The 26,253-nt window shown below is 38.4% G+C and overlaps 2 protein-coding genes across 4 annotated transcripts in view; one reads left to right on the top strand and one right to left on the bottom strand.

Moving 5' to 3' along the window:
- LOC100118641 (mitogen-activated protein kinase kinase kinase 4) overlaps positions 1–1,828 on the top strand; it is a 175,817-nt gene extending 173,989 nt beyond the window's left edge. The window contains exon 9 of the mRNA XM_031929962.1: positions 1,577–1,828. Coding sequence (XP_031785822.1) covers positions 1,577–1,756 — 180 coding nt within the window. The 3' untranslated portion in view covers positions 1,757–1,828. The remainder of the gene's footprint in view (positions 1–1,576) is intronic.
- The window catches only part of LOC107981507, a 204,044-nt gene that overhangs the window by 137,908 nt on the left and 39,883 nt on the right, over positions 1–26,253 (bottom strand). The gene's annotated exons all lie outside the window — the stretch shown is intronic.

Raw genomic sequence — 26,253 nt, 5'->3', positions numbered from 1 at the left:
CGCAAGAATGGTAAAAACGTTTTGTACTTCGATAGTTTTGGTGATTTGCGACCGCCTATAGATTTAATTAATTATTTTAACCTTGATACTATTAAATATAATTATAAACGTTATCAAGAGTATAATACTTTTACTTGTGGTCATCTTTACCTCAAGTTTTTAAATGATTTATTAGATCATCCTGATAATTATCATCTATATAAGCTGTTATAAACCTCATATATTTTTAGTTACGTTTGAGTGTTCAAGATGAATGAATCTCTGACTCTCAGTTTATCAGATACTTCGTTTATCAGATTTTTCTGGAAAGAGGCGTCCCCGCATGCCCATATCGCCGCTTTACCAGTACTGTCCATATCCCACGATGGTTTGTCCAGGTCTCTGTATTGTTCACAGACGATGGCTATGTCGATTTCTGTTTCATGGACATACTGGCTCAGTAGGTACTGTGCAGTTGCGCTGTGATTCATATTTAACTGCACTATTTTCATTTTCTTCGTCTGTCAGTGGCTTCTACTGCAGCTCGGTAAACTGGGCATGCATAGCTACCAGCTGCATGGTCACTCTTATCACCTGTGCTTCCTTTACACTCTTTTGCTTTGTGCCCATATTTTCCACATTCAAAGTAAAGCATACTATTGTCTTCAGTTACTGTGCAGTTTCTACTGATATGGCCAAAACCTAGACATTTATAACACCTAAGCAGCTCGTTTTTGCGGTTAGCCACTCGGATCCTACAGTTGACCCATCCTATTCTCATCTTTCGTAGCTTAGTGATCTTAGCCGCTATCTGAGCTGGTACCCGTATCACTGCCATCTGCGTGTCACCATACGTCTTTCGCAGAGATCTTATCGTAGAGACTTCTATGATGTTCTTCTTGCCAATTTCCTTTTGTAGTTGTTCTAGTACCTCCTCTTTTGAGGTAAGCATGTCCAGATCTCTTACTTTAATGGTTTCTTTTACCTGGAGTGCTTTTATTGTGGCGCCTTCCACTAGTACCGCTTTAACTGCTTCTTGGAAGTCCTAGGTTTTGACTTCTCTTGTATGTCAAGGTCTATCAGAAGATCTCCTGTAACTGTTCTGCGTATTTTATTTACGGGCGGGTGTGTATGCGTGTTGTATGTGTGTATGTGAGTGTCAGTACATGTTTTAATCAATTTTACAAATTTTTCAAAAAGCTGGCAAACAAAGATTTTTTGCCCGGATTTTTTAGCCGGTCAAAAAAGGTCACTTTAGGGCTGCCTTTTAGGTCTAATAAACATGGAAATCGTGCATGTATCACAAGAAAAGTTTTTGCCCTTTTTCTTTTAGCCGGCGAAGAATAGGTCACTTAAAGCTTGCTTTTTAGATCAAAAAACGTAGAAGTCTTCTATGTGTTGTAAATATAGTATGTAAATTATTATGTTTATTAAGAGCGATACCTGCTAGTCTATTGACATTAAAATTCTATTTTTTCGGAAAGATAATGATAACATTCTTTTTTATTGTAAAGTAATCAAAAAATTACATATCTAAGTATTGTACTATTTAAAACTTTTCTGATTATATATTTACCATCTACCATAAAAATTTCAGGTCGGCATGGGAGAAAGTCCACAACTACCAAAGCACCTATCATTGGAAGGTATCGAATTTATTAGCAAATGTCTTGAACACGATCCAAGAAAGCGGCCAACAGTCAGTGCTTTAATGACGTTTACTTTTGCACGATCATACGAAGATATAAATTCTGATATTTCTATGCGACCTCTATAAGGAGTTAACAAAAAATATAATTTACATGCACACCAAAAATTTAGAATAAATAAAGTATTATATATCTCTTTATATAATAGAAAAAAAATGTTTGACACTGCCACCAGTTAAAGAATTTTACCCTTTACTCATTCCCTATCAATTACTCCTCCTCATTTTCTTCCTAACAGTTATTCTGTCTCACTTACGTCTACTGCTGCGAACTTACATACCTAGATGCCATCCATGACACTTACCGATTGCCTTTATATATAAATAACAAAATCTAGCAACATTTTATAGCACTTGGCCTGACTTTTGTCGGTTTTTCAACCATTCTTTTTCAGGGCTGTTAGTCAAGCTTTATCTGTACCTCTTAATCCTAATACTTGCTAGGTCCATGTCTTTGAGAAGCCGTGCTCGCATATCTCTCTCTCTCTCTCTCTCTCTCTCTCTCTCTCTCTCTCTCTCTCTCTCTCTGTACAACAATAAAAACATATAAATCTAAATCTAAATCTAAAATCTCTCTCTCGTACTGCGTGTCACGTTTCACAATAATCAATGTATTATTTATAGCATTGATTTTTTTTATCTCCTTTATTGTAATTTTCTTTTCACTTGGTCAGCAGAACTTTAAGTTTATCTACTTCTTTAAACTCTTCTTTGCACTTCTTATCTTCGTTGTGTTCTTTTTATGGCTTTTTGCCGAGACTTTCTATGATCTGCGATTTCTTTGATTGACGAAGTGCTAAGCGCTGTCTATGCTTTTAGCACTGTTAATGCTCGTTAAAACTATCCAAACTGCTCCTTCCTAAACCGAGAGATTCTTCTCCTATATGACACTTTGGCACTTCGATAGAAACATGTGGTAATGTAATACGATATGGGCGTAGGTGGAACACAGTGGCCTTCGCACGAGGACGTGTCAGTCAAGCAATTAAACATTGTACTGTGTCTTCTAAACCTACTTAAACCTTACAACTTCTTATTGATGGCTGCGGAAATAAGGCATATTAATGCCAAGTTAAACGCCCTTAATTACTCTGTCCCTGTTGAGGGACTATCTGCACCCTCTGTATCAACCTTGCGTGAGCAGGACATCTGCACAGTAGGTCAGAGGTGGTCTCCTTCTGCAACACCTGCGATCCTCAAAATGTGCAAGTCTAAATTTTTGCCAGGTTGTCCCTTACTCTCCAGTGCCTGCACGGAAAGTAATATTGAAGGCTAGGATTGCCAACATTTGGGAGTGTCACACTCTCACATACTGTTGAACTGTTATAATACCAAAATTGGACTGCTGGGGCACCAAATGTGACTGCGCGGTTTCAACGATCAATTGAAATGTGATGGGTTTAAAATTGTACTGCTACAATCGAAACGTGGTAGTGCAAGAGTTCAAACATTTTTGAAGCGGCTGGAACACGAAGGTGAGCACGCGGCGCTTCAACGATGGGAGCGTCAGACTACCAAGGTTTGGAGCGGCTACAGCGCTGGATGTGTTGGCGGCGCCATACTCCCATAACGTTGTACCGCCGAATTAGACAAAACGAAAACGGCTTTTTCGTGTATAATATATTATATAAAAACATATTCCATTCGATACTTTTTGCATATTTCCCTTCGAATGTTGTTATAAGCAAATATTTTTTTAAAAATACGTCGGCACTTCGGAGAAAGTACGAGCAAATAGGAAAATATATATTAAAAAATACGTCGGCACATGCGGAAGAAGCCTAGGAAAACCGTCAATTAACTCTGAAAACAAAAGCCCTGAACCCAGCTACCCTCCGAGCCGTTATTTTTAATAAGAGAATGTTTATTCAAAGAATATCTCGACACAGGCGAGCAAAACCAAAAATTAAATCTAAAACAAAAGCCCTAAACCCTGTTACCCCACGCGCTGCGTTTTTTAATATATTTTTATTTAATTAATACGTCGGTACATCAGAGGATGGTGAGCAAAGACAAGGATGAAAACTGAAACAAAACTGCTTAAACCTCCCTACCCCACGAACCGCAATTTATAATGAAATTATATTAAAAAAATACTTTGCGTACGCACATTGGTGGAAGGCGACCAAACGCGACAATAAAATCTAAAATAAAAATGCCTAAACACACCTACCTTGCGCAATTCCAATCTTAACAGAGAATACCTGTTAAATAAATGCGTCAGCAGATCGGAGAAAGATCGCCTGTCTCCGAGTTGCCGCCAGTGTAAAAAAAAAAAAATATTTTGTAAAAATGGATGCGCACAGGGTAGGTGGGTTAAAGTGATTGGTTTTTGTTTTTACCTTCCCCGATTTTGCTCACTTGCCGCCGATTTACCAAAGCATTTTTTAAAATAAAATACGCTTGTTTGAAACTGCAGGCGCGTGGGATTTAAGTGTTTTTAATCCTACTTGATTTTGCTCGCCTTCCTGCGATGTGCCAAGGTATTAATACTATACAGTATTTTTGCTTTAGATTTTATCCTTGCTTTCGCTCGCCTTTCTCCGATGTGCTGAGGTACTTAATATTATACTTGCTACGCATAGGGCAGTTAGGTTTAGGCATTTTTATTTTAGATTTTATCCCTGCCTTTGGTCGCCTTCCTCTATGTGCCAAAGTATTTTTTTTTTAAATATTGTTTTACTTAAAATTGCGGCCGGTGGGGTAGGAAGGTTTAAGCATTTTAGTTTTAGATTTTATCATCGCCTTTGGTCGCCTTCCTTCTATGTGCCAAAGTATTTTTTTTCAATATAATTTCATTATATATTGCAGCCCGTGGGGTACGAAGGTTTAAGCATTTTTGTTTTAGATTTTATCCTCGCCTTTCTCCTATGTGCAAAAGTATTTTTTTTTAAATTTTATTATATATTGCGGCCCGTGGGGTACGAAGGTTAAAGCATTTTTGTTTCAGATTTTATCCTCGCTTTCCCTCGCCTTTCTCCGATGTGCCGAGGTACTTTATATTATAGTGGATACGCATGGGGCTGGTGGGTTTAGGCATTTTTATTTTAGATTTTATTCTCACTTTTTCTCGCTTCCTTCGACGTTATGGTAGTACGGCGTCGTTAACACACTCGGCGCTGTAGCCGCTCCAACCCTTGGTAGTCTGACGCTCCCATCGTTTGAAGCGCCGTGCGCTTGCCTTGGTGGTCCAGCCGCTCTAGAAATGTTTGAACTCTCGCAATACTAAGTTTTGATTCTAGCAGTACAATTGTAAGCCCATTAAAGTTCAATTGATTGTTGAAGCCGCGCAGTCACATTTTGGTGCCCCAGCAGTCCAATTTTGGTATTCTGAGAGGTAAAGACGATGGTAATGAGGGCAATTAACAAACTGTGGTAGTCTCACAGTTTAATATTTCTTTTCGTGTGGTTAGCCACCACACAGCTAGCCTTAGTCTATTTCTTCTAAATCCTCTGATCGTCATTAAGCCAACCTTTTATAGCTCTATTTATTTCACAAGCAGGTACGAAAACTGCGTGCCTCTTTGCACAGAGGCATCGACGTGGGCGCCTCTGCCTGCCAGCCTGTCCGCTTCTTTGTTACCCACCACGCTCGAGTGTCCTGCATCTACAACAATCTCACAACATTGTGATTTTCCAATAATTCCTTCGTCTTTCTACAGCTGAAGGGATCAAGCCTGAGTTGAAACCTGTAAATTATTGTTTTCGTGAAAATGGTGTTTTACAATACATCGACACAAGCTTTTCTTCCTAAAATCTTACATAAAATATGTTAATTTCAGCAATGATTATTATATGAATATCATCTTTTACCTTGAATACGATTTCTCTCATCTGAATGATCGAATAACACTAAATCATAGGGAAATTTTCAAAATAGTTACTTGGATTAATACAAAGACACTTCTAAAAAATTGCAATTTTCAATGTATTGATTACACCTTTTACAAGGTAAAATATTGGCAACTTTAAGTTTGGCCTCCACCCTGGCAAAAAATAACCCAACAGTTGATTATGGTTGGCCAAAGAACCTGCTAAAACCGTCACTTTGGCCAACATTTTACCGTTGGTAAACATTTCTACCAGGCCATAAATATACGCTAATAAATGTAGTGAAATCAATTTCATATATGTCAAGCATGAAGCATTAAAGTTCAGCAGGTGAGATAAGATCAGCTGACTAGTGGTTATTAAAAAAAAGGTTACGATTTTCAAAAATAATACGCGGGTTTGTTGTGAGTCCTGCGAGCATCTTGAGAGCGAACGATATTCGTCCGTGCGTTACCGACGAGTTGCTGCGACGCCCGTCCGAACTGTTACATCTCCACGTCCGAGACTGGACCACGTCCGTTGCGTCAAGTACTACTGCCACTACCGAGTTGTAAGTACTTGCACTCTCACTCTCTCACGTCGACAGGGTAATATCTCTCGTCTCTCTTTATCGTTCGTCGAAGTGTGCGGCGTTTGCACCTCCGTGTATAGTTACAATTGAATATAAATTTCCTTATCTAAACTTCTCGTGTGTTATTTCCTACGACCCGACCTACGCCGCCTCCGCGGGCTCGTGTAAAAACACGTGCATGATCTGAGTCGGCCGAGCCGTGCCTTCTGTACGCCCGACGTTAATTTACAATAAACAGGGCCCTTCTGGCCCTGGTTATAACACGGCAGGAAAGTATTAACTGAGTGTTATAATAAAAAAGTCATGACCGGATGAACTGAAGCCAAGAATGTTTCAATATGATTGTCTCATGTAGTGCGCATGCGTCAAAAGTATCGTTAGAATTTTTTGATTTGTTTTTGATTTCTAAAATTGATTCTAATATTAAAAAATGTAATATAATACTATAATACATATCAAATTATAATTTGTGTATTTATAATATTCTAGAGACATTCTACTCTCGAGACTATTCTATTCTCGAGACGTAACCTTAAAATTTTAAAAGAAAGTTGGCGACGAAACCACGGCAATTTTGAAATTTATATGAGCGCGAAATGAATCATATATTGTAAAGTTTGATATATTTCCGTGATAGAAAACAAATATTAAAAATATCAATCAAGTATTTATATTCCATTTAATAAGTTAATAAAAAAATGTTGTAATTTTAATATGATTTAACAGATTTACACCTTAATAATAACAATAAGAATGTTCCATCAATAAACTATAAGACGATGGAACGGCAAGTATGCATTAAAATAATATTTTTGAAAATTGTAACCTTTTTTTTTTAATAACCACTAGTCAGCTGATCTAATCTCACCTGTTAAACTTTAATGCTTGATGCTTGACATATATAAAATTGATTTCAGTACATTGGGTCATTTTCTGCCAGAGTAGAGACCAAACTTATAGTTGCCAACATTTTACCTTGTAGAAGGTGTTTTTCGAACCGATTTCATACCCGTTTAATGCGTTTCATTAAAGTTCAGAATTACTACGACTTCTCGAGAGCCTTATTATCTTGCGTATCTTGTCTTTGAGGGCCTGCTGCTGTTGGTATTGAGCAACCTAGATCATCTGGGGCGTGAGCGTCTTGATGATGCTGGCGGACAGCAGCGGTAGGCTTGGATTTGTGGCCGGGTGTCACGGATATGCTAAGCTTGAGGTTGGTCGGACTTCCGACAATGACAATCTATGGGGGCCGCGTCGACTCCTCATTGACGTCCATCGCCTTCTTCTCGTCCTCGAACTGGATCAGACGTTCCGTCGCAAACTCGTTCTCGTGCTCTCGTTGTCTAACGCGCCGTTTTCAGCTTGATGGTCTTGAGCGCCAAGTGTCATATACTGGTCATCGAAGCAGTTCCGGCAGTCGTCGTTGCGGCGCTCGCCAATTGTGGCAAACTCTGCTGCACTAATATGTGAGGGCTGACCGAAACCGCTGTAATGGAAGAAGAAGAAAGACCTTGTTGTTCATTGTCGACTTATTCCGAAGAAACAAGGATATAAGGTCTTGGAGAGGGCATATAGTTGCCGTTGAGGAGACTAAAGTAAGAGTCGAAAAACCATGAAACGGTCACGACTCTTCTCGGTCCATAGCGCATATGAGATTTTAACTTTTAGAGAAGAGCAGTAATCATTTACTGATCTACGTCCGAATTTTGACAACAGATCATAAATAGGAAAGTAATTATATATAGTAGTGTATTATTATCATATACGGCAGGTCTATGATACCAGGTAGTGGAAAGTCATTTCAATAATAATAGTATGTTATTTCTTTTCAATAACAAAATATATTCAATCAATATTCTTTTTAGATAGAATATTGCGTAAATTGCTAATATTCTTTAAAACAGAAATTTTTGTATGTTCGCTTTGATTATACAATATATTTGTAAGACAATACGCTTAACTTTTGCGTTATTGGCTTTGGATCATGATTTTTCTAAGTATATAAACGATTCCAAATAATTCTAAGTTCTAGACTGATACGCGTTAGTTGCGTTATCAGTTTTGACTCGACAAATTTATAAGTATTTGAGATACAAAAATTTTATAAGTTCAAGAAATATTCGAAGTCTTTTACCTGCTCAAGGCGTAATTTGCTCAAGAGCAGGGACTAGGCGCTTTAGTTGCGCTTCGGCTAGTGAGCTAATACGGGTCCTCTTATAGGCCACGGAGAGAGCGGGAATTGAGCCGCCGGAAAAACTATCGCATTCATACTTGCACACACTCATTCACACCTATATACAAAATTCATTTACACACACATATAATATAATGCGCACGCCGCGCCGCCGCTCGCTCTCTACTCCTACTCTCATTTTAATTGCGCCGCTGCGCTCACCGCTCGGTCTATATAGATGTAGGCGTGTGTTGTAGTAAAATTAGGTTGTCTGGCGCTCCTCGGCCGTAGGATAGTACAGGGGCCCGGGTCAGCCTAATCAGCATGACCTGGCTGCCCTATCAGCCGACGAAAAATCCCACCTGACCTTACAGTGCCGGTTGGTGACCAGATAGGCCCATGTTGGGTAGGGGGCGGGGGGGGGGGGCCTGCTGAGTCCACAGGTTTCGGGGTTAACTTCTCCGCGGTGGGTGGCTTCTGGGGGCGTACTGGTCCGGGATGCGGGGCGGAGCTTGGTCCACACACACTTACACACCCGTAAAACAAACAAATAAAAATGGAAAAAAATATGATACAGGAAATAATTGCAAAAGTGCCAGCAACAGAAGAGCTCCCCAGCTTAAACCAAGTCCTTACGGACGGTATTTTGAAAGACCGGGCGACTGTCGTCAAGACGGAAAATACCGGTGTAAGTTCCCAGGAGAGTCACCGGGCGGCTGCGAGGTCCGTCCCAGCGGCAAATACCGGTGCCTCCTCGGGAACAGAAAATAGTAAGAAAAAGAAAAAAAACAGGCACGCTAATAAGGAGCTAGCCTTGGGGGCGAAGCCAAGGACGAAACGTCTGGAGGGCGCTCCTGGGGGGTCTCAGGTTGGGATTTTTGCGGGCGCGTCCGAAAGACAGCACTCCGACAGCTCTACCCCGAGGGAGCCTAAAAAGAGGTCGATTGGGGATGCTCCAAAGAGTTTCAGCCGAGCGGTGGCTACTGACTTAAAGGCGGGTATCGTTCCGGTCAAGGCTCATCGTATCCGAAAGAGCGCCTTGACGAGGACCAAGGAAAGAAGGTCCCTTGGAGGGGGAGATTGATGATGCCCCGAACGGAAGCTATTTTCCAAGTTTCTTGGACAATTCGTTCCAGAGGGGTGCATAGATCTTCCACAGCAAGGACCCAAAGGACAAGGAGTGGTTACTCAGTAATGCTACTAAATGGTCGTGTAGGGAGGGCACCCAATTCAAGGCTATTAAAATAGGAGACCTCGAGAAGCTGGTCAGAGCGATAATCTACGCCCTTGGAGTGCATACTCCGGAGGTCGTGGTGAAGCGCTTGAAAAGGCAGAACACTACACTTACACCGGACTCCTGGGTGGTCGCCGAAACCAAAACGGTGACGGTGGGCACCGAGGGTGAAAAGAAGGAGGAGACGGCCATTTAGGTGCTGCTGGAAAATACTTCAGACCTTTCTGTGGAGGCAACAGAAAGCATGTCGTCCGGCTCAAGGAAAATACGGAGGAAGAGCCGCGACAGACGGGAGTAGAGGTCATGGAGGTCGATTCCGGCCTTAATACGGTAAACACATAGGTAGATGCGGGTAGCAGTGCTCTCGAACAAGATGGCTGATCGGGGGCAACGCAACAGTGTGAGCAATATAAATGGGACCGAATCTGTATCGGACACCACCATAGAGTTCACGCAGATCAATCTGCACCATTGCAAGAGCGCCTCGGCCGTTATGGCTAGACGTATGGCGGGGGTGCGTACAGGTATTTTCCTAATCCAAGAACCTTGGATTCACAACTGTAAAATTGCAGGCTTAAACGGAATAGGTACACTGATCAGTGGCAGTCCCGTCTCGATTAAAACGTGCCTTATTGTTAAGGGGCTTCAGGTCAAGACGGTGCCACAGTACTGCTTAAGGGATCCATGTATAGCTAGGGTAGACTACAAGGGTACCGAAAGTGAGCGGAAAGTCATTATGATTGCCGCAGCATACTTTCCTTGCGAGGAAACGTGCCCAATAGAGGAAATGGTCGCATTAATTAGAGAATGCGAAGCCGAAGGCACCAAGCTTATAATGGGTTGTGATGCAAACGCATATCACACATGTTGGGGCAGCACAGACTGCAATTCTAGAGGAAAAAGTCTATTGAAGTTCTTAACAGCAACGAACATGCACTTTCTTAATACGGGCAGAAGACCCACGTTCCAATGTGCCGTAAGGAAGGAGGAGGTCATAGACATCATCCTGGCCTCCAGGAACGTGTGGTCTAGGTTATGGACTGGAGAGTGTTGTAAGAAGTCTCTATGTCGGACCACCTACACATCGTGTTCGGACTTGGCGGACAAAGTACGCTCGGTTAGCTCATAAGGAACCCTAGGAAAACAAACTGGGTAGGATACAGAGAAGAACTCAAGGCTAAGATCAGTTGCTTTCCTGTCACATACGGGACGGCGGAGGACATCGATCACTGCAGTAGGATCCTAAGGGACATAATAATAAGTTCTTACAAGAACAATTGTGAACTTAGGCTGAAAAAGCCATCGAAGGGCGCTCCCTGGTGAAATAAGTCACTGAAAAAACGCAGGAAGAATGGAAGGCGGCTATACCACCAGTCCAAGCACACGAAAAGTGACAAGGACAATCGGGCGTATAGAGCGGATCAATAGGAATATAAGAAGGAGATTGAAAAGGCCGGGGTGGAGGGTTGGAGTTAATACTGCAAAAGCCGAAACACGGTATCAGACACGGCTAGGCTATTCAGTGTCCTGCAGCATCTGAAGAAGCTACTGACAGACTTGATTAAATTAGTAACAGGGGACTGGGCAAAGAATGGACAGGAGGCTCTAAAGGGCCTGATGAAAACCCACTTTCCAGACTTTAGGGAAGGGGCGAGGTCAGAGGCCGTTCAGCTGATGGCCCGCGGAGAGGACTGGAGACTGGCGAAACGGGTTGTAGGGACGTTTGAGCCCTACAAGGCGGCAGGTGCAGACGGCATTTTTCCGGCTCTGCTGTCGCAGGACATAGACGTATTAGTCCCAGCTTTGAAGAAATTGTACTGATCCTGTCTGGCACTAGGATATGTGCCGGAAGAATGGGGGCAGGCGAGGGTGGCTTTCCTGTCTAAACTAGGTAAGATACATCACCCGGTCGCAAGGGACTTTAGGCCAATCAGCATGACCTCGTTTTCACTCAAAACCCTGGAAAGGCTGGTTGACAGATATATCAAGTAGTCATTACTAGTAGAAGCGCCGCTGCACAACACGCAGCATGCCTACCAGGCAGGAAAGTCAGTGGACACAGCGTTGGTGGATGCGGTTAGCTTTATTCAAAAGGGCATGAGAAACAGGGGTTTGGTATTGGTGGCCTTCCTTGACATCGAGGGGTCTTTTAATTACACGACCGGCGAGGCGATCTCAGCAAGCATGGAGAAGCACGCAATATCAACAACTGTCGCCAGGTGGATCAGCGTTATGCTGTGGTCCAGGACAATAGTTGCTGCTTGGGGAGCGTACTCTTGCAAAGAAGTGGTGAGGGAGAGATGCCCACGAAGAGGGGTGCTGTCACCAACGCTATAGTGCCTGGTGATGGACTGCTTGCTCTGCATCCTGAACGAGGTTGGTATAAACGTACAGGCATATGCAGACGACATCGTTATCCTGATTAGGGGGGACGACGAGGACGTGCTAGCAGGTCTAATGCAGTTCGCACTGGGCCTGGAGGATTAAAGGTGTAATAAAGTAAATCTGGGGGTTAACCCCAACAAAGTCAGTGTCATGCTGTGTACGAACAGGTATAAGGAAAAATGCGAGAAAGCGATAGGCACATTCTGGGCCTGCAGAAGTGCTTTTGACAATACCTGGGGTCTGGAACCGGATAAAGTGAGATGGTTATATGATGCAATCATCAAACCAAGACTCATTCATGGGGCACCAGACAGGGTGCAAAGATTGGTTATAGGAGGAATCACGGGTTCCATGCAAACGACACTTACGGTCGCTTTGAAAAAACTGTTGGAACTCTCCCCACTAGGCAAGGTAATTAGGGCAAATGCGTGTAGGATGTTCTGCAGAATAGCGTAATTAACGAACTGTTCGGAGTTTAAGGATGCGACACTTCTGGAACAAGTAATGCCGCTAATGAAAGAAAGAGGTTGCGACAGAATGGCGGAAAGAATTTATTTCTCTAAACTTTTCTCGATCGTGATCCCGGAAAAAGAAGAATGGAAGACGGGATCACACAAACTCCTTAAAAACAGTGTAGTGTGGTTTACCGACGGCTCTAAGAATGAGAATGAGGTAGGAGCAGGAGCCTGAAAAAAGGGGGACACACAAGAGATTGTGTACTCGCTTGACCATCATGCTACGGTTTTCTAGGCGGATATCACGGCTTTTACAGAGGCAGCCAAAAGGCTGTTGGAGAAAGGCACAGGGCAAAGAAACTGTAAGCTTCTGCTCGGACAGCAGGGCAGCTCTAATGGCGCTAGATAGTATCAGTATCTCTTCAAAAGAGGTAGAGGCGCTAGAATTTCTGGTGGAACACAACGTAGTGAGACTAGTGTGGGTACCAGGGCACTACGGTATAGTGGGTAACAAAAAGGCAGACAGACTGGCAGGTAAGGGTGCGGACAGCATTCGAGCAAGAAGGTGCACAGTCGCCGTTTCTACCTGCGAGCTATACAGAGAAATCAAGGAATGGCTTAATTCGCAACAAAGCGATAGATAGACTAATGCCATAGGGCTAAGACAGGCTAGAGCTCTGATGGGCAGCAGCCCACCAGACGAGTGGCTGCGGACCATTAGGGGCCTAAGCAGGAGCAGGCTGAGGCTGGCCGTTGGCTGGCTGACGGGACATTGGAGAGTAGGATACCACCTGTGGAACTTAGGACTAAGCAACTCTGGGAGCTGCAGGTGGTTCGAGTACAAAGAGGAGACTACCTCCCACTTGCTGTGTGAATACCCAGTTTTCGCGGGGACGAGACAAAGGGAGTAGGGGGGTCCTATGTTGGGGTTTGAGGAGCAAAAGACAAACAGCTTGGCATCAATTTGCCAAGTTCCTCAAGCTATGAACAAGGGTTTATAAAGTAACTTTCAAAGGTACAGGAGGCACAGCACAATGAGCTTAGCCTGAGTTCTTGACCAGCACGTCCCTGTGCAGGGGCCGCCGTGGTTCAACTCCATCAACTATGACTATGACTATGACTAAGAGCTCAGTGGGCTTATTGGCTTCGTGAAGTTGCAGTATTCGTCTACGGCTCTTAAACGCCCTCGCCTTTGGCTCTGGCTAACTTGCCTTCTCGTTGACTCAGTGGTAAAGCAAGCGCCTTAAGATTTTGGGGATTTTGGTTCAAATTACCCTTGTCACTTTAGTTTTGTGCAACTTAGTTCCCAAAAACCCCGTTACAATATATACTTTGATGTTATTTGTTAACAAAATAGAACTTTAATTAGCTGTTTGGAGCTGGTCAAAATCATAGAAATATAAGGTTTTTAAAATGGTTTTAAGAAAGATTTTTGAAATGTTTAGACTTGGGTAACTTTTTGGGCATTCTTAGTCTTGCTCTCTTCACTATAAAAGCCGATTCGCTTCCCCCTCCTCCAGTTGTGTAATGTATTTTTTTTTTTTTGGATACAGTGAGCGTAAAAGTCGATTTTACGCACACTCTGGGTGCAATAAATCACATTTTATACCCCTAGTAAAAAAGTAATTTCTAAATATATTTATAATAAATCCGATAAAAATGTATGTAATGCTGTTTATAAAAAGTTTAGTCAAAATAATGTAAGAATAACTATGGAAGTGAATGAAATGACGTTTAGTGCATACAAGTCATGCATATATTGTATATCGGTTTTAAAATTGTTTAGTAGTTATTTACATTGTGTGTCGATTCACGCATTCTGAAATTTGTGAGCATGGCGGTAATGAAAAATGCAATTATAAGAAAAACGATTCTTTAAATCATTACATCTCTTGTACAAACCATACTGTTAATGAAATTGGCAGCAGTTTTACGAGTGTAGCGATATAAAATAAGTGAATCAGCAATTGCGTTAGCTATTTTTAGAACCAAACTAATGTTTCTTCTCAGGTCTTTTAGTGATAAACTATCCGGAGATGACACACTATGTATGTTGTTAAAGTTTGACGTCGCTTGCCGCTGCAACTACCTGCTTATGACCTTAGTCCTGGATATTAACTGTTTAGCAGTTCTGATTAGCATTTTTGGCTGCTACAACCACCTGGAAACGTCCCTGGAGGGCTAGTTGGCATTACCGGATGCTTGAACCACCTCAAGACGGCCCTCGCATTTTATCTGGGCACTTTAATGATCGTAATATAAGACTGGAGCTGGAGTACACAGTTTGGCTTGTCTGGTTGGTGTTTCTGGAATCGTCAATTACCTGGATACAACCCTGAAACCACATGTTCACTGCTAGTGGTACTAGTTAGCGTCGCTGGATGCTTCGACTACTTGGAGACAATCCTGGAGATGTAAATGCTCGTTCTTGCAGAACTGGATGGTATTTCTAGTTGGTTTAACTAACCGGAAATGACTCTGGAGCTGCTTGTCTAGAGTCTACTACGCTGTATGACTATGACTTACTGCAACTGCGTACCCAGTTATAATCAACACCTAGTATTTGTTAATAGTTTACTGCAGTTACAAGGACAGCTTTTATTGATACTACTCGAGTAGTCTACTGCTGCTACTAGGAATGCAGGGTCTACTGCTAATTCTCGTTTAGGCTCTACTGTATGTCTGATTTATGCTGTAACTTTATATTCAACGTCTACAGCTGCTGCTGACTCAATTGCCAAAAGAAACATAGTTAAGTATAATAAGATAGGTGTGTAGCAAATTACACATAATTATTTACACTATAAAAAAAACTGTGTAAACGAAAAACTTGAGTGCAAAAAAATGCACATCTACACTATATTAAAACACTAAAATAAGCAATTATGTGAAAATTCATTGGAACTAGTGAATCATTCTGGGATGATAATTATTTTATGATAGATATGTAATCCAACATAAATACATAATCCTGCTAAAAAAAATTAAAAATAAAATTATAATTAAGTACACTTTTTTGATAAAGAATGGTTCACAAAAAGTGATCGAATCATAAAACATTTCACATAAATTACATATAAAACGAAATCTGCAGATTTTGTCTAGATAAAAGGGATGCTGCGAATATTCATTCGTGCATATATGATCATGTTCTTAAAATATAAGACGTAATCATCAGATTTAGTCTTGATGAAAGGGATGCTGCAAATAATCATCTGTACCATAATGCAAATAATGACTCTTGCTCTATGTATTTACGCATATCACAGGACGTATTCTGCAGATTTGGTGTGGATGAAAAAGATGCTGCGAATAATCATCTGTGCAAATATCGTTGCTTCCTACGAAGAGTAGCACTGTTCAAATTTCCCGTCATAAGTAGCACATCTCATTCAACTTATGCTGGACTAGCACAACTAAACATTTTCCGCGAAGACTACCACAACTCGCACGTTTGTCGCGAAAACTAGCACAACTCAAACTTTCAACAACGATTTTTTATGAAAATTTCCCAATTTTTGCAAAAACGTCCCAAATAAACATTTTTGAGTGTTCACAAATTACAACTACTTACCAAAGGCTATAGCCAGGTTACTATGGTGAAATGGCCCCCTTGGAAAATGTATATATGTTATATACCATTCGATGGGGGATAAAAAAAAACTCCCATAGCCAAATTTTTAGCTCTCTGCCTAGTGCGCATGCGCAGTAACGTCGATAAACGTGTTTTTTTGATTTTATTTTTTTCTGAAGTCCCTATAGGATAAAAATTTTTTTAAAAATTCACATTGGTGTATTTTTATGTCATGAATAACTGCAATTTTTTTGGGATTACATAACCTCAAATATCGGATCTAAAAAAATTATTAAAGTTTTCAATCGATATTTTGACCCCCTTGTTTTTGAGGTGCAACTTTTTAAGTAGACTTTTTTTGTGTACTTTTTCCCGTTCTTTACGATGGCACTAACGTTTTTTCCTTAAAAATGGTGGCACAACTCGATTTGAGCCAAAAACTGATTTTTTTGCCATTTTTTCACGTTTTTAGCTGGTTATGTTACAATTTAGTTACTAAAGTGACTCCTTTTGAGTAGTTTTGCATATCTTCCCATGAAAACATAATCAAATGAAATATTTTGTTCGCTCCAAGCCGTATTTTTTATATTATCTTACGTTTTCAATGATGGTCTTATCAGAATTGTGATATCACCTTATTATAAAACGGATGGCTAATGTTATGTTCTTTTTAAACGTTCTGTGATTGGTCGAAAGTATTGTCTCTGTCGCACTTTTTTGTTTATTGTTTATTTTTATTTATAATAAAAGGTTATGCTTGGCCGCGCGGTTGACGCGGCGGCTGCAATGCAGACGATCTGCGTAGTGAATGGTCAATCATAAAATTAAGAATTATCAGGAGCATAAACAAATAAAGTATTTTGATTTCTTAATTAATTAAACGATGCGCAAACCAATGGCCAACATTGTTTTTTTCAAAACTAATTTTTTTTTTTCTTACAATTGTCTATATAAGGGAGAAAGTACAATACGTCCCGTCCCGTCCCGTACCGACCCCGGGACATACCGTCTGAAATAAGTCACTTTTATATTATTGGCTAATTCTGTTCGATAACCCAATCGACGGTACAGAATTAGCCAATCCCGTAAAAACAGCTTATTTCAGACGGTATGTCCCGAGGTCGGTACGGGACGACGGACTCAATTGTACTTTCTCCATAATATACTAATACAAGTGAATGGTGAAAACGCTGTTAGTATAAGTTTATAACTTTTAAAGTAAATTAAAATCTAGCAAATAAAAATTGTTTCGATTTTTCTTTTTACTATTTCGGCTTTTGACTGATAATTGATAGCAATACTAGAAAAAATAATAAAGTAGTTAAGTATTTATTTTCAAATAGATTGGAGTTAGTTGGAACCGAAGGCTGACGCGGCTACTTTAAATCTTTCTGCTGTTTACTTCAAAACTAACAATCTTGTATATTTAAAGTGAGTACTATATATTTTACATATCTTTTAAAAAAATGAAGATTTAACAAAGTTTTTCAAAAGTTTTGACATCACAGATTATATGCTTTGATATTAGGGTTATATGTATTTCTAATACATATTACACAATAAATTAATATTTTGTTAAATAACTTCTTTAAAATCAAAACCTATTATTAATATCTAAAATGTTATTTTTATGCCGACACTTTGAGTTTTGAAAAAAATACTGTAACCAACCTACTGATAAATAAAAAATCTCCCATGTATTTATAATAAATACACTTGTATTTTACCGGTATATGCAGAGTAAGACTTATTAATGGGTAGAAAAATAAAATTTTTATTATAAATTCTGTAGTATTAAGAGTAATTGTATCAAAAATAATGACAGATAATATAGTAATATAATAATATGATATAATAATATAATAATATGATATAATAATATAATATTATAATATAATAATATAATAATGTAATAATAATAACAGATAATTATTAGACCTTTTTATACGCTAAATAAGAAAAACATGTTGTGTACGTTATTAAATTCTTGCATAAAATCAAAAGTTTAAACCAACATTAAATTATAAACTGTTTTAGTACTCGCATAAAGATCCGATCTTATCCTAAAACAAAAATAGCAATCAGATTTTAAATCAATAAGCTAACAAAAAAGTAATTAATAAAAATGAATTTTCAATCCTATAGATATAGATATACGTACAATGCATGTAAGGGGAACGAGTCTTTATCTATTTAACTTAACCAATTTAGGCTAATCACATAAAGTAAAATGAGAAATTAGTTAAACATAAAGTTGTTGAAACTATTAACTAAATAAAATTAAGAAGGAAAAACATTTGAATAAAATATGACAATAAACTTTTGCTAGAAACGGATTTGACGATTGATGAGTTGCATGTTTTGATGTAATGCGGTATATTAATTATACAAGTATGATTAAATTGATAAAATATAGAAAGTCTTGAACAATAATTAATTTGTTTATGTATAAAATACTGTCAAATTAATAAAAAATGCACATAAATATCTGCATATGACTATATATGATGTGATTTTTACTATAGTTAATTATTATGAGATGAGAAAAAATATTTGGTTTTACATAAAAACAATACATGAGAAATAATAAAAATGAAAAATAGAACTAATAGGATGCGAACTTATTAATTGTCAATTAACTTTTAAGTTAAAAAAATGTAAAATGAATAAAGTAAACACAAGCCAACCTATGCTTTAAACACATACGTATATGAAACATCATTAAAAACAACATTATTTATTTATTTTAAAATACACTATTATTCATGTCTAGATACAAGAACATATTTTTACAAAAAAACAAATTGAATATAATAATTTCATAGGTTTGTTGATTTTATAAAATCACTAGGTGCAAGCACTTCAATACAGTTTTTATGACAAAAAAAAATTATTTGCTTAAAAAACTTATAAATGAAATACAACTTATTTCACTTTTACTAGGCAATATTATTTTTTTACTTTTCATGTAAAGCTACTGAGAAAACTGGATTATACAAGAACTTAGATTATAATATTTTTGTAATATTTATTATTCATTCTAGTTTTTAATTTAAAAAAAGGCAAACAATTTTTTTAGATTTTTAAAAACTAACTAACAGCATTTTTAAATGTATTGTAAAATATTTATATTTTATTATTTCAGAAGTGATCTTCTTGTCTAATGGTTAAATAAATATGGCATCTAATAGTAATGAAGAGTCAGATAACATCAGGAAACGCGATGATCGAAGATGTGCCATGTGTAATATTTATATTAGAAAATCAATTGGTCGAGAAAAGGAAATCGAATCTGAAGTTGAAATCGAATATGCTAAACAATTATCAAATAAAGATATTTACATCCATGATGTAATTTGTGATTCATGTAGAAAGCGATTAGCCAAATACATATCAAGCTCTAAACCTAAAAAGGTTAATGTTCCAGCAACTGCTTCGTCTCAAGATTCAAATGTTTCTGAATCATTTTCTCAGCTAACTGTCACTTCATCATCTCAGGAAAGTACACAATCATCTGTATACACAATAAAGGAACAAAAAGTACGAGCAACCACGGAATTACTTATTCAAAGGACGATTGCGACACATAAATATTGCTTTGTTTGTGGGTACCAAAAACAGACTAATAATATATTAGTTCCTTTAGAGGCCCGAATTCAAGTTTATAGTAAAATGAATGTTTTTATTCCACATGGCAATAGATGCTGTTGCACACATTTAATTAAAAAAAGATTTTATGAAGATGAACTAAATAAAATTAATATTTTTTCCACTACAAGTACGGTATATATTGATGAATTACTACAATTTTTGAGTCAATTATCAATGAAAGCAGACGAAACTTTATTAGATACAGTAGCTGAATTTTCCATGCCTGAAAAAAAATTGAAAGTTTTTACGGGATTAACGTGGGAAAATATTAATTATCTTAAAGATCAACTCACTTCTCTGAAGAATTCCTGTGTAAGGACAGCGACACAAGCCATTGTCGTATTTTTATTCAAAATGCGCTCTGGGAATTCTAACTCGCTCATCTCTACAATATTTGACATTGAAAGCGAACAACAAGTATCTCGTTTTTGTCAATCAGTATTATTATCTTTCGAAAAAGATTTACTACCAAAACACTTTGGATTAGAAAATGTAGACAGAAATGAATTGATTGAAAATCAAACTTCTAATATGGCAAAGAAATTACATCCTGGTAAACAACTTATTTTGATTGCTGATGGTACTTATATAAGGCATGAAAAAAGCTCTAATAACGAGTACCAAAGAAAATCTTATTCAGGCCAAAAAAAAGTTCCTCTGACTAAACCATTTACTATATGTACTACTAATGGTTATGTTGTTGACCAGTTAGGTCCATATCTTGCAAATAAAAATGATGCTACAATACTGATTGAAATATTGGAAGAGAAGCAGAATATTTTACAGAAACTTCTTCGCCAAGGGGACATTTTTATACTGGATAGAGGTTTCAGGGACATTAAACAAAAATTAGAAAATATGGGTTATATTGTTTTGATGCCTGCACTCAAAGGTTCAAAATCTCAACTTTCTACGCAAGAATCAAATGAAACAATATTCACGACAAAACTGCGATGGGTTGTTGAAGCAGTGCACGGAGTTCAAAAGAAAAAATATAGGTTATTAGATCACAAACTTGATAATAAAATGGTGAAAAATACTGGATCTTATTGTAAAATTTCTTGCTACTTAAATAACTTGTTTGGCAAACGCCTAGATTCTGATGAAGACATGCAAGATGAAATATTTAGTGCTATGCAATCTAGAAAAAATGTTGAAAATACATTAGCAGTTTTAGTAGCAGACAAAAGATGGAGTCGTCGGAAACTACCATTTAAAATAATAACTTCGGATGATTTACCAGACTTTCCTGAATTAACAATAAAAGATTTGAAAATTCTGTTTACAGGAACATATCAGCTTAAACAGACAATATCTTACTTAGCGGAAATGCTTGACGCAGATAATAATTTGAAGATTGGATATTCAAAAGAGACTAACAATATTCTCAAACTTGAAGTTCAATCCAGGCATATTAACAGAAAACAATACAAATGTTTCGTTGAGTATAAACCAAATGGTATTGGTTATTCTAGCATCTTAAGACACTGTTGTGATTGTGCTAACGGTAACCGTACTATAGGATGTTGTGCGCATATTGCTGCCATAATCTATTATCTTTCACATGGAAGATATTTATCAAAAATCATACGACCAGCTGAAATTCTGTCTAAAATGTTTCTTAATGATCAAATTGAAGTGTGTATTGATGAAGATAGTGACAATGATGAGTGAATCATTTTTTCTATTGTGAACATTCGTTATTTTTAAAAAGCTACTTGTATACGTTCCATAATTTATTTTAAATAGCCTATGAAGATAATAAATTATACTTTGTACGAATTGAACATACTTAACTTCAATTCCTTTTTACCTGATAATTATTACTGTCAATAGATTTTGAATAATCAATTAAGTAGAGGCAGATAAGCCAAATATGGCCTTTTTAAGACCACAAGACGCCAAAAGTACCCTCAAACGATCGATTTCAAGGCTATGTTTAGCTAAAAACAGGCTTTTTTGCGTGAAAACCCTTGCATTATGACATTTTTAGGTTAGTTTTGGGTTACATGGTACCAAAAATGGCCTTTTTCAGCGTTAAATCACTCAAATAAGGGCATTTTTAGGTTAAAGAGAAAAGCAGACACTGACAGCGGCGATATTCTTTTTATATATAGAGAGAAACCCTTTATTACCTCAAATTCTGATAAGACCATCATTGAAAACGTAAGATAATATAAAAAATACGGCTTGGAGCGAACAAAATATTTCATTTGATTATGTTTTCATGGGAAGATATGCAAAACTACTCAAAAGGAGTCACTTTAGTAACTAAATTGTAACATAACCAGCTAAAAACGTGAAAAAATGGCAAAAAAATCAGTTTTTGGCTCAAATCGAGTTGTGCCACCATTTTTAAGGAAAAAACGTTAGTGCCATCGTAAAGAACGGGAAAAAGTACACAAAAAAAGTCTACTTAAAAAGTTGCACCTCAAAAACAAGGGGGTCAAAATATCGATTGAAAACTTTAATAATTTTTTTAGATCCGATATTTGAGGTTATGTAATCCCAAAAAAATTGCAGTTATTCATGACATAAAAATATACCAATGTGAATTTTTAAAAAAATTTTTATCCTATAGGGACTTCAGAAAAAAATAAAATCAAAAAAACACGTTTATCGACGTTACTGCGCATGCGCACTAGGCAGAGAGCTAAAAATTTGGCTATGGGAGTTTTTTTTTTATCCCCCATCGAATGGTATATAACATATATACATTTTCCAAGGGGGCCATTTCACCATAGTAACCCGGCTATAGCCTTTAAAATTCTTTTCACGGATACAACAATTTTTTACAAACATTTATTTAAATTGTTCACTTCTTTAGAAATTTTCAAAACTTTTTATAACTTTGAGGTTTGTCTATCTTTGTCCAATGTTTTCATGAACACAACTAATCAAATAAAAACATTACGACGTGGTGCGTCACAGCCGCGCCGAAAAATCTCTTTTCGGCACGGCAGATCCCCTGCATAGAAAATAGCGTGCGAACGGTCGGCGACAAGCCATGCGGCTTTTTTGTCAGAGCCGTAGCGCATCCCAAGAATTCCCGGGCCGGGTGAGCTCGCGGCACCGTTCCACGAAGCAGCGAGATGAGCAACGTCGCGAGAGAGAGGCTTAGCCAAGCAGGGAAAGATAGCGTGGCCTGAGATGGCCCGGGCCGCCAATCAGAGTGCGGCTTCGTTGCGGCCTGAGGAGAAGGGAAGGTAGCGAGCGCTACTGGCGCGCGCCGGACCGGCAGTATCTCGTGAGCCCTCGTTAAGAATTGAGTAACGCAGAGGTTCGCGAGCGCGAGAGAAGTGGGAGAGTAGTACAGAGAGTTTGGAGAAGTCTTACGGTTTTCCGAGGTGCATCCCGGCGACCAGGGGAGCAGTGAAGAAGACGGGACGGGAGGACTGCCACGGTCCAGTCACCAGTGATCGAAGGGGATAGGGAAGGCGCTGAAGAAGACGGCGACCCGGTAAGTGGTTTTGAGAAAAAGGAACGCGAGCGAGGAGTGGATTAGAACGCGGCATCGAGTACGCTTGAGTGAGAGAGATAGAGAGAAAGAGACGAGTGTGTGCGCGTGCAGTGCGGGTGCACGAGGAGTTCGCCATACGCAGTGCGGGGCGTACGCCACGGAAAGAGATCGAAAGGCCTACGCCGGGCAGTCGAACTGGGAGTCCGTGGCGTCGAAACCCAGAGCCGTACGGCGCTGAGGAATTGGCCTGCGTCTCTCGTCAGTGAGGGACAAAGGAAGAGAGAGAGAGAGAGAGAGAGAGAGAAAGAGAGAGACCGGCATCGGGACAACCAGCACGTTGTGCGAGGTTGGCCACGCCGGACGCCTCAGACAAAGAAACGCCGCGGCGTAGCGAGAACCGAGCGGGAGAAGCGGCACGTGCGCTCGAGCTCGCCAACAAAGGAGAGAGAGAGGAGTGGGGAGAAGAGAGCGGGTCTTCGCCGGTGCGGTCCGACTAGGCCGAGCGCTGGGTCGACTGCCCGCGAGACGTGAGTAGTGAAGCGCAGTTTAGGTGCGAGAGCACCGGGACGGCGCGAGGGAAAGTATCGCTTACGCCCTGCGTGGCTAAATCGCGTGGGAGGCTGAAGCCACCGCGTTGTAGGGAGGGGTTGGGTGAAATATAGCGGATTTATTAAAGAGAATAAAGAGATTATTTATTTCCTGTCCTTTCTCCCCACGTGCTCCCAAATGTACGGCGACTACGGCGAATCCGCCGGTTAAATAAAACAAATTCGGGCGCTTCGGAGCGACAGGAGTTGCGCATCTGTGCTGGGAGGTACAGCGTCGCAACATAAAATACATACATTTTAAGTAATAAAAGTCGCGAGTTGTGCTAGTCTTCGCGGGAAATATGTGAGTTGTGCAACTCTTGGCGGAATTTCTGAACTGTGCTACTCTTTGCGGCAAATCGTGTGTTGTGCTAGTTTTGGTTTGAAAATTTGAACTGTGCTAGTCTACGTACGGAGCGACGATATGATCTTGTTTTCAAAGATATCTGATTATGAATAAGAAATGATGACTTCTCTATGTATTCATGCATGTTACATGACGTAATCTGCAGATTCGATCATGATGAAAGTGATGCTGCGAATAATCATCAGTGTAGATATGATCTGGTTTTTAAAATATATCTGTTTGTGAATAAGAAATGAGGATTGCTCTATGTATTCACGCATATTACAGAACGTAATCTACAGATTTGGTCCAGATCAAAGGGATGCTGCGAATAATCATCTGTGCATATAGAATCTTGTTCTTAAAATATATCTGTTTGTGAATGAGAAATGATGACTGCTTTATGTATTAAAGCATATCATAAGACGTAATCTGCAGATTTGGTGCAGATGAAAGATATGCTGCAAATAATCATCTGTGCAGATATGGTCTAGTTTTCTTAAGATGTCTGTTTGTGAATGTAAAATTAAGACTGCTCTATGTACTCACGTATATCACATAAAGCATTCGTCATCTCATATTCACAAATAGATGGCTTTAAAAAAACAGCATATCTGCACAAATATTTAATCGCAGCATCCCTTTCATCTGGGCCAATTTTAAAATAATCTTTATTTATCCATGTATATATATATATATATATATGTGATAATATACAATGTCAAAAATATAAAAAAAAATTTATTTATTATATATTTTTTAATTGTTTTAACAGCTTCCAATCTACCTGGACCAAATCTTGAAATTTTTTTTTGTTGGAATGTATATTTAAAAAGACCTAATGTAATTTTTTTTTAATCGTTTTCACAGCTTCCAATCTACCTGGACCAAATCTTGAAAATGTTTTTTGGTAAAAATGTATATTTTTATCATATGTACCGTCTTTACTAATTAATGGTTTTTTGTTTATAAAATACATCAAGTTTTGTAGAATAAATGCAAAAAAAATCCAGACGGACGGACGGACGGACGGACATTTTTTAAGTTCTTTTACTGCTAAAACTAATTGAAATTTGATATATTTGATATTTTTTTCGGTAACTTGAATGATTTAAGTTCAAAGAACATTCACACTGTAAAATAGATCTAATTTTTTTCTTAAAAGTAAAATATCGGATACCAATATAGAAGTAAATAGTGTCGCGGGCGCCAAAGCTTCAACTATAGCGGACTAAGCATGAATAATCAAGTCAGGTTGGACTACAACAATTTCTATATTTTCCCAATGTACATATATACATTCTACGCATGCGCAACTTTGTATTTAAATAGCTGGGACAGTTCTTTCATAGCTCAGTCAGTTTTTGCCCTTTGAAGCGGAGCGATCGATAAATCATAAAAATATTTCATAAGTATATCTTCAATTTTTTTCTAATTTATTTTTTATTCCGATGGACGATAAACGTGATTATTAAACTATAGGAGACTGAGTATTATCTAACAAATTACTTTAGACTACACTGATATCCATATTTCACCAATGTTTGTATATGCAGTTTACGCATGTCCAACCTTGTATTTAAATAGCCAGGACTGTAATTTTATAGCTTGGTCTGTTTTTGCTCTTCGAAGCGAAGAGGTAAATCATGAAAATATCCAAGAAATTTTATTTCAATATTTTTTTAATTTACTTTTTTTTTAAAAGGATAATTAACGTGATTATTGAACTATAGGAGACTAAGCATTAATTGACAAGTCACTTCAGACTACATCGATTTCCATATTGCCCCAATGTTTAAATATGCAGTTTACGCATGCGCAACTTTGTATATTAATAGCCAGGACTGTGAATTTATAGCTTGGTCTGTTATTGACCTTTAAAGCGGAGAGGTCGGTAAAACATGAAAATATTTCAAACGTATAATAACAATATTTTTCTAATAAATTTTTTATTTTTTTAGGATAATAAACGTGATTATTAAACTATAGGATACTGAGCTGTATCCAACAAGTCACTTGAGACTACATCGATTTCCATATTGCCCTAATGTTTAAATATGCAGTTTACGCATGCGCAACTTTGTATTTAAATAGCCAGGACTGTGCTTTTATAGCTCAGTACTTTAAAGCGGAGAGGTCGTTGAAACATGAAAATATTTCAAATGTATAATAACAATATTTTTCTAATTTATTTTTTATTTTTTTAGGATAATTAACGTGATTATTAAACTATAGGAGACTTAGCTGTATCCAACAAGTCACTTTTGACTACATCTATTATCATATTGCCCCAATGTTT

The sequence above is a fragment of the Nasonia vitripennis genome, assembly GCF_009193385.2.
Source record: "Nasonia vitripennis strain AsymCx chromosome 4 unlocalized genomic scaffold, Nvit_psr_1.1 chr4_random0007, whole genome shotgun sequence".
Taxonomy (NCBI): Eukaryota; Metazoa; Arthropoda; class Insecta; order Hymenoptera; family Pteromalidae; genus Nasonia; species Nasonia vitripennis.
This window is presented reverse-complemented; position numbering and strand designations above follow the sequence as displayed.